The sequence below is a fragment of the Magallana gigas genome, chromosome 5 (genome assembly GCF_963853765.1).
Source record: "Magallana gigas chromosome 5, xbMagGiga1.1, whole genome shotgun sequence".
Classification (NCBI taxonomy): Eukaryota; Metazoa; Mollusca; class Bivalvia; order Ostreida; family Ostreidae; genus Magallana; species Magallana gigas.
In genome coordinates this window covers 10,364,357-10,378,441 of record NC_088857.1, presented here as the reverse complement: position 1 = coordinate 10,378,441, position 14,085 = coordinate 10,364,357, and the positions used below count along the sequence as shown (strand labels likewise).

Sequence of the window (14,085 nt, the reverse complement as noted above, 5' to 3'; positions counted from 1 at the left end):
TTTGCAAATACATTTCCTTATATAAACATATAGAACAGCGAAAACGTTCAATTCTGTATGAACTTTTTCTTGACGTCACAATGTTCATAGCACGCGCTTATTGCTTGTCGCTTGGATTATTGTAAACATAAAATCTTGGTAATTATAACAGTTCTGAACGATTTGTCTTTTTCAAACGTAAATATAAGTAATAAACACCAATGTTAAAAAGTTCACCGGGATATGAAATTGGTTGGTACGTGATCAAATCTACTGAGAAGCCCTTTGGGCTTCACAGGATTTGATCACGTGACCAACCAACTTCATATCCCGGTGAACTTTTTAAATTGCTGTTTATTTTCTTAAATGTATAATTGATGTGTGACTTCATTTATTTATTTATGTATCTGTATATCTATAAAAATAATTATATCTATATGTATCCATAAGGTCTATAGTACCCGGCCGGGAATTATTATATAGTTTGAATATTTTCTTATCATCAGCAGTCAGTGATATTACTAATTATTGATTAGACGTATTACGGGGATTTTGGCCTAAGTTTCTATCTAAGATAATGGGAATTATCTCATTCTTAGATTTATATGATATTGTTTCATATCTTTAATGTTCGTTTTGCATGACCTTTACTTACTTACAAAGAATCATCTTTGCTAGCCAAGGGTTTTTGGTCCACTCTGCTCCCCATAAACCCAGCCCTTGGCTATCAAAGATGACAAAAAATATAAATTTAACTCTTTAAACACTGAAATTATTGTTTTTCTTTTATCCTTTCGAACTCGGATTACGTACGAGACTAGCCCCCAGCTAGACAGTCCCAGTACAACAAAGAGACAAAAGCGCGTTTTTGATTTTTTTTTTTTTTTTTAAAATACCAATATTCTTTTGACGTACAAGAACGCAGAAATTGCATAAAAAATTTCTATTCCTTATCCTTCAGGAGAAACCGTATCATGTTATTTGATATCTATTAGATGGAACTTCCTAATTGCCTGTTAGATGTATATATTGCTAGAAAATATGTTCACGCGGACAGGAGAACAAGAACATATGAAATTCTCCAGGGTAAGAGTTCTCTTGGAGAATCCGTACACGACTAGGAATTCTCTATGAGAACCCGTACCCTATTACATTGTTACGAGTTTTCAAGGGTACGAATTCTGAAGGGTACGACTTCTCAAGCATATTAGTTTTGGGATTTCCAGAATTCACTTTACCGACCCAAAGTTCAGATAAATTGCTTTTTACCATCTAAAGCATTTTGTCGCCAGATATAGAGAAACACCTTATTTTACCCAGTAATATTCTGCCCTACACACAGCTTCATATTTGTTGCCACCCCTTTAAAGGCCGTCCATGTCAATCATACGGGCTCTTTGTTTCCTTCGGTGTATCGCAACGTATCATTTGCAACTAGACCCGTTGGTTTTATTTTCTGGGGCTTTAATAATATGCTGAAAGAATATGTGCATACCACGTCATCATACTTTGCCGTGACCTATTATAAGACCGCCTTGAAATATTGACTCGAAGTTAAATTTGGGAAAGTCCATTAAAACTAGGGATTAATTACTTCCATTCGAATATTTTAATTTGGAACATAAAGTGCACGTGGTAAGTAATAATCTCGGCAAAGATTTTTCTCCTAAATGATATTTTGCTGGATCCCCCCCAAAAAGCCCCCCCAAAAAACTGCAATATGTGATGCCAGAATTAAAACGAAAATAGATATATATATATATATATGTCAAAAGGTTGATATCGGGATATTTAGCAGTCCTATCGTTAAATTATCAGAAAAAAATAACTATAAAATTATTTTAGCATATTTCATTGCATATGATTGTGAAAGATATTAAGCGAAGATGATCGCCATTTTTCAAAATGGCTACTGCCGATAGGAAAAATTTAAAATGTTCAATCAATATACAATCATAATTAGATTGTCCTTTGATCTAATTATAGTTTTTCTTTTATGTGAGTTGTTTGTTTGTTGTTTTTTTAAAAAATAATTTGCAAAAAATCCAACCCATGTGTTGAAATGATCGGTCAATGTGCCAGCGCCTTTTTCTTTGGGGTTATAGAGTACGATTTCGTTTTGAATCCAATGTTTTCAATGATATCGGTATCTAGAGGATATCGTCCTGGTCAGGTCTTGATTTGAATTTACATTCAGTTCCTAATTGTATATCGTGTGCGCATGGTAATTGTCTATGAAAAGTAGCCAGCAACCATTAATGATGATCAACGTTAAAATTGTGCTTCTGCGTAACTAACAGAGTTTCACCACCAGAAAAACAAAAATCTGTTAAAACACAAACTCTCATAGTCACATGCATAGGGTACAGTTTTCTATTCAAACATAAATTATATGCGATAGAAATGTAAAAAAAAAAAAAAAAAAGATGACAAAAAATGTCAAAGGAAGCGAGTTGTGATAAAGATTTTTGTTGCGTTCAGGAAAACACAAGTACATATTGTGACGATGCTACAGGAAGTACTAGTAAAGGTTATATAATGTAGAAAATATGGGAACGAGAGACGACGAGTCTGTCATAAACTCTACATATCCTGTTTTTAGTTTTAACTGCTAGATTCCCAACACCAAATTGTTTTATTTGATAGAATACTTGGCTGCTATGTAAGGATTCAATCAGTTAAGTATAATTGCTTCTCTCTTATTTCTGTGTTGATGCCTGAATACATTTTTATGCTATGAGTTCAAAAAGTGAAGAGAAACCAATAAAAAAATCGCAGTTTACTGAGAAAGGGCGAATTAAATTTGAACTTTTTTGTGTATTGATATTAATTGCAAGTATTTATAACAAAGCTGAATAATAACATCAAATATTGTTTTAAACTTTGCACAATTGTCAGATTGAATATTGTGATTTAGAATTGGCGTAATTTTTTAAATGACTTTTATAATTAAAACTGGCTTATTTTTCAATTGTAACGATTTAATTTGAAATAAAATCTTTCTGAATATCAACCTTTTTAAAAATACAATGCAGTCTATATATAAATAATCAGTATGTTATTGACATATTGACATGGTCAGTGATGTACGGTTTTTTTTGTATAGAGAGCTTTAAAGGTAGAATTCTTGCAAACTTTGGTTTATAAATTTCCACACTTTTTCTACACATTTGCATGGTTTAATGCCGAAAATCATTCAACTTCTTTAAAATTGATTTCAAGATGTAAAGCGTCCTTCAAAATATGTTCCTAATATACTATATCTTGAAAGTTTGCGTACATGAAAATATAAAATTAATGTTAATTCATTTTCAAAAAATGCATGATTTTGATTATTATTCTCTAAATAAACAACCTTCCGCGTGAAAAATATAGTTCCCGACTAAACGTACTTGTTATGAATTTTAGATTTATCTTATTTATAATCGTTGTTAAACAATGAAGTGAAAAGAAAACCTTTCTGTGTTAAAATAATAAACACATTTTTACTTTATTTTGAAGAACATGTGCGCAGAAAACGTAGAACATGACGACTGAGATACCTAAAATACAATTTGTTTATTGTTTTTTTTGGGTTTTTTGTTTTGTTTTTTTTCGAAACATTTTGGATCAAACAGAGCCCGAACATTGTTTTGCCCGTTATGGGGACTCTCTTTTTTCGTAACAGCTTTACAGGATTTAAAAAATAGTTTTTGAAATACACCTAGGTTAAATGGATGTCAACAAAAACGTTTTCTATACAAGATTTATTTGACCTGTTAAAGATTGTATTTCAAATTTCATGTTGAAACAAAAGCCATTTATAAAATTTTGATTAAGGAATTAAACGTTAGTAAATGCTAATACACGCGATAATTGTTGTGTGAGGGCGGGAAGCGTCTCTCGATTCTTTGTTGTAATTTGCTCTATCCTTTATTGTCACGTGGCAGTGTATCAGTACACGTTGTGACCTATTTAGACATGTTGTGACCAGTTAGAACTATCACAGTCTAGAAGGTTTAGAACAGTTTTAAAGCTAAGGCTTTGGGTCTACTCATGGTTGAGTGTCAAGTATATTTCATAAACCAGAGCAGATCTTGAAATAAAAAAACTTTCCAATTTTGACACTCCATGAATATTAAAGATCTTCTCTATCAAATTAAAAGAAAGAAGGTCAGTATTTTACAAGAATTTTGATGAGCAACTTTAACTTGAAAATAACATTCCACCGAAAGACCAGGTTCTTGTTAAAAAGGCTCAAACATGCAATTGAAGTTCCTGCGCTGAGAAATCATGCGCCATTCAGTGATTTGATATTTTACCGGAGTTAAATGTCAGTTTTGCTTTAAAGCTGTTGTCATGCATGCAGTAGAAATTCGAAAAGCTGTAATTATACCACACCTTGGCTTTTAACGTCGTACCGAACCCATTTTCACATAAACAAACTTTAAGATGAAATTTGAGGAAACGGGAAGACACAGTGTTGGAGAGATTGCTCCTTATAAAGATCTTACGATATGTTTAAGAATACATTTCCGTTATAATGTCCTATATAACTTCATCTGTGGAAAACTTTCCTTCCAAGCTTTTGTTCTTGAGCAAGTACACTGTATGAAAAAGAAATTTGTGTTGACAAGTTGTGTAGTTATAAAGATGACATACTTAAAACACTCGCTGTTCATAACGAAAGGACAAGATGTTCATTTATTTCATTTGTGACCTATGTCACATGCCATTTTTTTTTTGGAAATATGGGGTCCAAACAGAAATGATAATTTTCCTGTAATTATTGCTTAAATTTGGCATGGAAATTGATAATTTGAAGAAATCAAACAAACATTTATAGTTTGAACAATTATTTAGTTATGATTTTAATTCAATATGAAGATGAACACATTTAATGACTATAAAAGTAATATCCAAGCCCAAGTTTAAAAAACCTTGCTTTACTGATGGCTTCAAATGCCAGATGAGTACATAATGAATACAACAGCAAAAGTAATTAATGTTACAAAATTTTGGAGTAATCAAATTATAACGCAAATAATAGTATAATAATAGTAAGATGAAAGTAATGCCAACTTTCTAAAACGTTGCATACAAATAGACATACATTTAATGTCTCATATAAAAGTGAAAAAAAAGTAGGGGTCACATCTCAAAAAATTGAGATATAATTTGAAATAAGCTAATTTTAGGCAAAAATTGAAGGTCATTTTTTTTCTTCGACATATAACTAAATATGCCAAAATATATCGACAGAAACATCAAATATTGTTCAAAAATGTTTTCCAGAACAACATGAATATATTGTAATACACAAACTATCTAGAAGTTTAGTTTGCGCTGAAATTTGGGAGGCTAAAGTGACAGTTCTCTTTAATTACTGAGTTATGAAAATTGTTCATTCTCTTCTTGAAAACGTTTCCTTCCGCCACAAAATATAGTCTTTTACTAATCTCTCTCTCTCTCTCTCTCTCTCTCTCTCTCTCTCTCCACAAATAGAATTCTATGGTTTTCCCTTGCACCATATGTTTTGTACACTAAACATTGATTGTATTTGTATTTCATACATGTATATGCCTAAATGCAAGGGCCAAGCCACATTTACATATAGGATGATAGAGAGGCGTTTCATTTATTGATACCACCCTTCGCCATTAGATTCTCTCTGTACAAACGATTTAAGCTGCATGAATTCTGCTGCAGTATAATATTAAAACAGGGGTTGGGGTTTTTTTTCGCATGTCAAGGACTGGCACACTGAGCCAGGATTTATCTAAGCCACATGTGATACTTTACAATATTTACTGTTTTCTCAGCTTCTGATTAAACTAGGAATAGGGGAAGAATAGAGTTGCATGCCCGACTTCATTTTATGGCAATCGCATATTGTTTAAATGATTATTCAATTCCACATCACTTCAAGATTAAATTTACTGTCTACCCTATCAAGATGTAGATAGATACTTTCGAATTATCAAGACAATTTCGTCTTGTCAATCTTTTGAAATGAAAGCAATATATGTATAAGAATGTGGTAGCGTGCATGATTTCTTATTGCATCTAACGGATACACGAAGTGAGATTCGTGTTTTCTTTCCTGAACATTAATTTCTGTGAATAAGAAAATATGACTTTAGTTTTTGAATTTGATCTGTTTTTAAAAAAAGACATTCAATACTAGTTTAAGGTTCAATCAAACAACGTTCTCATTTAAATCTATTCTCGGAATCCTAAGATATTAAGAAAAAACCCACACGAACATTTTGATTTTTTGTATTTTTTAGAGGGGGTATCCTGAAAAGTAATTTATTAAGTTAGGCTTAACATACATATATGCAATTCACATATAAATACATGTTGAATGCAAAATTTAAAACGAGAAAACGACACGATGCATACTCAGTTTACTTTGTTGTTTTTGTGCTTAGTAAGGTATTTACACATGTATGTCCCTGTTTGAGAAGCAACTATCAAATAACAAGAAATCTAGCTGAGCAAAAAAAAAATAATTGCGTGTAAAGATTCAACCACGCATTTATAGGGGTATACAATATTTTGAATTACAGTTCTGGGTTATTGGCTAATTCTCTATACCAGTTTACTACGAATTCTTTTAAAATTTGTTAAGGTGACTCATACTTACAGCTGACAAATACTTAAGGGGGATGTGCGGCCATTTTATACATTTGAGGATAAGAATGTAAACATTTCTTGAACTGGCTTGTTTTTGCCCGAAACTAGCTAAATATGATATAAAAGCTAATAAACAGGAAGTCCTACATGCATACAAGAACGGGACAATGCCTTTTTCATCACTCAGAACAGCTGTCGAACTGCGCAACTGAAGACTTATTTTGAAGATTAAACAATCTGGATAAATATGAAGGGGGTTTATTGGTGTTTTCTAAACAACCATTTGTTGTAGTTTTGACAACATTTTTGACCAGTTTGGGACAGAAACAAGCCATTTCAAGAAATGTTTACATTCTTATCCTCAAATGTACGCACATCCACCTTAATGGAAACCCTGGTTTGAATACAGCATTTGAAGTGCTCCACTTGCAAGTGGTGTTTTTTTTTGGTCTTTCAAGAAATCGTTGCATCATAACAATACAATAATTCACTGTAGATTCCTTATTTTAGTACTTAATTTCGCTTTTTAGCCGTTCGCCATCAAATCGCGAGAACATAAAATTCTAAAACGCCAAATTTTTATCGTAGTTTTATTTAGTTTACATATGTTCGAAAAATAAAAGCGAGATTTTAAAATTCGCGAATGATGCTTCTCGCAATTTTACGCATTTTATTAGGAATCTACAGTATTTTATTTTGTTTGTTGCGTAATCAATTTTCAATGCGTAACAAAAAATGCCAAAATATTTGTAAATTAACCCAATTTACGCAATTTGAGTAAAACAATCATTTCCTCATCACTATCAATCGAATCAAATTAAGTGGGGTTTTTTTGGTCTAGACAAGCTATAATGAGATAATTAGGTCGCTGTATTATTTTCAGTTGTCCCTATGATGATACTTGGGTATATTTGCGCTTTAAAATGAAATGGCGACTAGGTGAAATGCCTTCTTATCAATATGATAAAACACATGTTAATGAGACAAACATTTTGTATACCAATACAGTTCTTTAGTAACGCAAGAAAGTTTTTTTCAAAAACTTTGCAATGGCACTTATAATGCTAATATATATATATATATATATATATATATATATATATATATATATATATATATATATATATATATATATATATATACATATTTATATATATGATTAATTTTAAATTTGTTTTCACACATTTCTTTAGATGGAAAAGTTCCTTAATTATATAAGAAAAAATTAACAGTTTTTATACACTTTTCATACGAAATTTTTTTAAAACAAACTTTTCTTAAAAACCGTTATCTTACAATTGTACCATACAAGAGATGAAGTAACCTTGTAAAAATGTGTAAGTTACAAAAATATTACCATTTATATTAAACTTCAAACTAGGAGCTATTGCATTGTCTTTTAAGTTATCATAGATCCAAACGTATTTTTTAGATTATTGTATGTTTTCAAATTAATTAAATAATGATTTCAGCTTAGGTTAAATCATCCCATTTATCGGGATTTACATTTCCCATGTTCTTGAAAATGATCTTTTTAACATGATTGCAGTTCTCTGTTTTTTCTGAAGGTATAAATTGCAACACCATGACTGTGAAGATTATGTCCAAAATTGAATGTTGATGAATTTTACTAAATATGTCCTCTATTTATTTCAAAAGTATATTATGTTCTCCACATTTGAAATTCTCCTACACAATATTTACCTTCTGATCCAAAGGTTAAACATTTTCAAACATTTTGTTTTTGTGATTGATTTTTAAAAATAAATTTAATGATAACAATTGCCTCTGATTCGCACGTGCTTTACGTAATGGGTTTCCAAATAATTGTTCTATTTATCTTTTTTAGGGCAAAGGATGCGGAGGCAATGGAACACGAAATCAATAATCATTATATTAGTCTGTACTGGATTTGCACTATGGGTTATCTTTCGGGAACACGATGTAGATCGAAGAACCAATCAAAAAAGAGAGAGCGTGAAATTCATAGACCTTATTCATATTCCAAACACTAAGCTTCAAAAATATCTGTTGCAACCATATGGAAAAATTCAAAATATAGAAAACAAAGACAGACATTATTCGCAGGTCAAACAGGATGAAGTCGTTTACGAAATCCTTCAAAAGAAAGGAGGTTTTTTTCTTGACATTGGTGCACATGATGGACAGTTTATGTCCAATACTCTTTGGTTGGAAAGACAACACGACTGGACTGGACTTTTGATAGAAGCGAACCCTGAACTTTGCAAAAGTATCGATAAATTAAAACGAAATGCATGGCGTTTGTGTGCTTGTCTATCCAATACTCAAGACAGTGTTTCTTTTATCAAAGGTGGTGGTGTTGGTGGCATCGCTGACAACATTGATGAGCACCACATGAAAATGTTAGATCGAAAAAACAAAATCACCGTTCCATGTTTTGCTTTGGAACAAATCTTGAAAACGATTGGCGTCAATCATATTGATTTTTATTCTCTAGATGTTGAAGGGGCAGAAATGGTAATTTTGAATTCCATGAAATCTGGTCTTAAAGATGGAGTGTATACAGTAGACGTGTGGGCTATTGAGTACAGAGTATGGGATGGTAAACAGATTGTTGTTGAGAAATCCAAAGAAAACTTGAATGCGTTAAGAAAATATTTCCATGAACTCGGAGGCTACTTCGAACACTCGCAGTTGTCTACCGATAGTAATAACAAAGACGGGTACGCTCTTGACGTTGTATTTGTTCGTACAAGCCAATGGTGTAGTACAAGAGAAAAATTTCCAAATGGAACCAACTGTCTAAGAAAGGATAAAACATCGCTCATTAAGGATTATCTTCTTCCTCCTCACCCCTATCAAGAAGTAAAAGACGCAGACAAGAGATATTCCCAAGCCAATCAGGATCAAGTCGTTTACGACATAGTTCAGAAAGAAAGCGGGTTCTTTGTAGATATAGGAGCTCACGATGGACAGTTCCTATCGAACTCACTGTGGCTAGAAAGGCAACACATGTGGACAGGACTTCTTATCGAGGCTAACCCGGATTTATGTCGGAAGATCGATAAACTAAAACGGCATGCATGGAGACTTTGCGCATGCCTTTCCAGTACTTTAGAAAAGGTAACTTTTATAAAGGGTGACACGGTGGGTGGTGTGGAGAGTCACATTGATAAACATCACATAAAAATGTTAAACAGAACCGACAAAGTTACTGTCCCTTGTTTTAGCTTGGAGGACGCGCTAAATGTGATTAAAACCTATCATATTGATTTCTATTCTCTAGATGTTGAAGGAGCAGAGATGGCGGTACTTGAGTCTCTAAGAGATGGACTCAAATCACACCGCTTTACGGTGGATGTGTGGTCGATTGAGTATCGCGTGTGGGACGGAAAACAAGTTGTTTATGAAAATTCCTTGGAAAATTTGAACTCTCTGAGGCGGTACTTTAAGGAAATTGGAGGCTATAGTGAATATTCCCAACTGTCTAACGATAAAAACATCAATGATGGCTATGCATTAGATGTGGTGTTTGTACGAAATGAAATGTATTGTAAAAGGCATGATGAATTACCAGACGGCACTGCATGCACATTTTAAATTAACTCACATAACGAATGGAGGAGGTCATATTTTTGACACTTTTGCGTTTGGAAGTGATTAAACCTTATATGGATAGGGATATACCGTCCATTGTCATTTTTTATCTATTTATGGTTTTCTTTACTCTTACATATCAAGTCAAATATTTCTTTCGGGTGTAGTTAATGAAAACAAATTCTTTTGCATAATGACTGAAATGATATATGCGTTTGATTTAAAAAGATATTGTACTGAACATAATTTGCAACTGATATTGGCAGAAGTTTTGTAACTAAGATTGCCCAAATATTGGACGAGTTGAAATTGAAAAACGTAGACAAGTGATATTCCGTAGATAATAAGGATCAGGTCGTATACGACATCGATTGGAAAGCATGCGTGTTTTGTGGAAATAGGAGCTCATGATGGACTAGAAAGGCAACTTATGGGGACAGGACTTCTTATTGAGGCCATCTAAGGATTTTAGTCAAAAGACCTACTCTATATAGTAAACTGAAACCTCACGCATGGATGGGGGATCGAATGTACACAAGGCGTTACGTTGAGAAGAATATCACAACAATTTTAAACAAGGATAACAAAATTACCCTCCCTTGTTTAAGTTTGGAAAGCGCGTTGAGTGGTATGAACATCTATTATTTTGATTTCTATTCTCTAGATGTTGAAGGAGCAGAGAGTAAAGGGAATTTCACCGTTATACGGTGAATATGTGGTGGATTGAATATCTTGTGCTGAATAGTGAATAATAAAAATGATGTTTATGAAAAGTACTTGGAAAGATTAATCTCCCTGAAAAGGCACTTCAAGGAAATAAGTTGCAAATATTTACAACTGTTTAACGATGGAAACACCAATGCTGGCTATGTACTAGACGTGGTATATACAAAACTATTAGCCAATGTGCAGGAATCCAGAGACAATCAGTCCATTGAAGTCAACAGCATGTATTACATTGTGATCGATCAAAAGTTCTCTACATTAAAATGTACAGATACACGCAATTACGCCAGATTTCCAAATGTGTCGTTCGTTTAATGTAAAATACTATTCTAAAATAACTTTCTTTTTCATCAGTTTTTTGGATGATTCATTCAAAATATGTTCTCGTGGATAAAAGAAGCCCAAAATAAAATGTTTTCTTTGTTGTTTATAGTGGTTATGAAGGTTCCAATTGCAAACATAACATCAGAGCCAATCACATAACCCCATGTCTGAGAGTAATACGTATTTTTTCTGCAATGATTACTACATGTATCTTTCTACCTGCATGAACTAGAACTGCATGGTTTTTGTTGTTTTTTTTTTTTTATACAAGATTAATAACTATAAAACAAATTCCTATTATTTTTATTGTGAAAAAAGTTATACAATGTTGATTATACTACAAGGGCAATTTCGCCACAGATGATCCACATATGCATTGCCTTTCATATGAGAATTATATGAATCATATGTGGATCATGTGTGGCGAAGATGCCTGTATACAATGATAATATCTAAAGTGTCAAAATATTGTCTCATTTTATGTGTTTTCCTTTGCGGTATATATTTTTTTTGCTGTGAATTCTAATACATGTTTTTTTTCACCAGGCTGAAGCTAGCAGCCACTAACAGCAGCCACTAAGCCCGTAGAAGCTAGCAGCCAATAAGGAAATTCATCAAAGTACTGAGAGTACTCGAACAGAAAAATTATATTTCACTTAATTATCGACATATTTTAATTAATATCAAAATGATTAATGCTCAATAATTTGTACGAGCATTGACGACCTCCAAAGCAGTAAAGCTCGCCTGGATAAGAGTTATAAATGCTTCTATGTTGGATAGAAATGAAATACGTCTATACGGGTCATAAGTTATGAAAATAATGTTATCCTAAGTGTAGACTTATTGATACTAATAGAAAAACTATATGCATCGTATAAAGTGATATGCAAGCGTATTATGATATAAAAGAAGTGATAAATTAAAGTAATTAAAAGGCATAAAACGATACAAATACAATAAAAACCCAAAGCCAACTCAGTGTGGCAAGATAATTTGTTTACATCAAAGTTGAACATGTGCGTGTTTAAAAATTTATCGTCGGGCCTTTTTACTCCCCCGGAAACAAATCCAATCGAAAATTAAAAAGACACGGTATTATTACGAATATGAGACATTAGAACACCCAGCATTGTGATTTTTTCTCATAAGAAAATTATTATATGTCGCAGTCAAAAACAGCGAAAATCATCAGGTGAAATTGGGATTATTTTGTCTCGGCCATGTTTTGACGTGAACCTTCGAATACAACATTGACAGTGAAAAGGATCGGTTTAGCTCAGCCGAACTTTGTCATATTTTAGCATTTGACAATGATATAGGGGTTAAAAGTGGTTCATTATCTTCCTTATCTTTGAAGTGTGCATCAAACGAATAACAGGGTAGTGTAGGGAGCATATGGGGCTATTATTTCCCGGTCTCAGATTTGGGCTGTAGGGGTACCACCAAGTGGCTCCCAGTGGTTCTGGCTCATTTCAGGGATTTATATCTCACTTGAGATTGGCCACAAGACCTTGCAAACACTTGGATTAGGTAGAGGGCCTCAAGAGGTATTCATAATAAGCGTTAGAGGGCACCTATGACCCCTACAAGGTTTCGGTTAGCTCAGCCGAACTTTGTCATATTTTAGCATTTGACAATGACATAGGGGTGAAAGGTGGGCCTTTATGTCTTTTATCTTTGAAGTGTGCATTAAACGGATACCATGGCAGTGTAGAGGACCTATGGAGCTACTATTTCCCAGTCTCAAATTTGGGCTGTAGGGGTACTACCACGTGGCTCCCAGGGGTCTGGCTCATTTCAGGGGTTTATATCTCACTTGAGATTAACCACAAGAACTTGCAAACACTTGGATTAGGTAGAAGACCTCAAGAGGTATTCATTATAAGCATTAGACGTCACCTATGACCCCTACAAGGGTTCAGTTAGCTCAGCCGAACTTTGTCATATTTTAGCATTTGACAATGATATAGGGGTGAAAGGCGGGCCTTTATCTCTTTTATCTTTGAAGTGTGCAACAAAAGGATACCAGGGCAGTGTAGGGGACTTGTGGGGCTATTATATTCCAGTCTCAAATTTGGGCTGTGGGGGTACCACCAAGTGGCTCCCAAGTGTTTGGGCTTATTTCAGGGGTTTATATCTCACTGAAGGTTGACCACAAGAACTTGGAAACACAAGGATTTAGTAGAGGACTGCAAAAGGTATTCATTACAAGCGTTAGAGGGCACCTATGACCCCTGGAAGGGTCCAGTTGCCTCACTCGAATTTGCACTTTTTAGTGTTTCACAGTGATATTGGATTTAAAAGTTGTCCATTATCAACGTTATCTTTGAAGTGTGCATCAAACAGATACCAAGACAGTGTAGAGGACCAATGGAGCTACAATGTCCTTGTCTAAATTTGGGATGTAGGGGTACCACAGAGTGGCTCCCAATGGTTTGGCTTAATATCTGACTTGAGTTTGATCACATCTTGGAAACACTAGGGTAAAGTAGACGGCCTCAGAAGGTATTCATAATAGGCGTTAGAGAGCACCTATGACCCCCTGCAAGGAAGCAGTAAGCTCACCTGAACTATGCATTTTTTTAGCATTTCATACATATATCATTGTCAAATGCTAAAATATGACAAAGTTCGGGTGAGCTAACTGAACCCGTGTGGGGGGTCATAAGTGCCCTCTAACGCTTATAATGAATACCTTTTGAGGTCCTCTACCTAATCCAAGTGTTTCCAAGTTCTTGTTATTAATCTCAAGTGAGATATAAAGCTCTAAAATGAGCAGAATCCCTGGGAGCCACTTGGTGGTACCCCTACAGCCCAAATCTGAGACCGGGTAATGATAGCCCCATAGGTCCCCCA

The 14,085-nt window shown here is 33.8% G+C and overlaps 1 protein-coding gene across 3 annotated transcripts; it reads left to right on the top strand.

The window, feature by feature from the left end:
- The first annotated feature begins 1,450 nt into the window (after positions 1–1,450).
- On the top strand, positions 1,451–11,330 carry LOC105329895 (uncharacterized). 3 transcript variants are annotated; one of them, XM_020067936.3, is made up of 2 exons: positions 1,451–1,614; positions 8,447–11,330. In XM_020067936.3, the coding sequence occupies exon 2, from the start codon at positions 8,455–8,457 to the stop codon at positions 10,177–10,179; it is 1,725 nt and encodes a 574-aa protein (XP_019923495.2). In that variant the 5' UTR covers positions 1,451–1,614; positions 8,447–8,454; the 3' UTR covers positions 10,180–11,330. The 3 variants fall into 3 exon arrangements, with proteins under 3 accessions (XP_019923495.2, XP_019923494.2, XP_065940734.1); XM_020067935.3 differs by lacking the exon at positions 1,451–1,614 and adding an exon at positions 2,514–2,656; XM_066084662.1 differs by lacking the exon at positions 1,451–1,614 and adding an exon at positions 4,406–4,556.
- The last annotated feature ends 2,755 nt before the right edge of the window (positions 11,331–14,085 follow it).

Coding starts and splice junctions, on each gene's coding strand:
- LOC105329895 (XM_066084662.1), top strand. CDS start 4,502: ATGTCCTATATAACTTCATCTGTGGAAAACTTTCCTTCCAAGCTTTTG. Junction 4,557..8,446: donor TTCCAAGCTTTTGTTCTTGA/GCAAGTACACTG, acceptor TATCTTTTTTAG/GGCAAAGGATGCGGAGGCAA.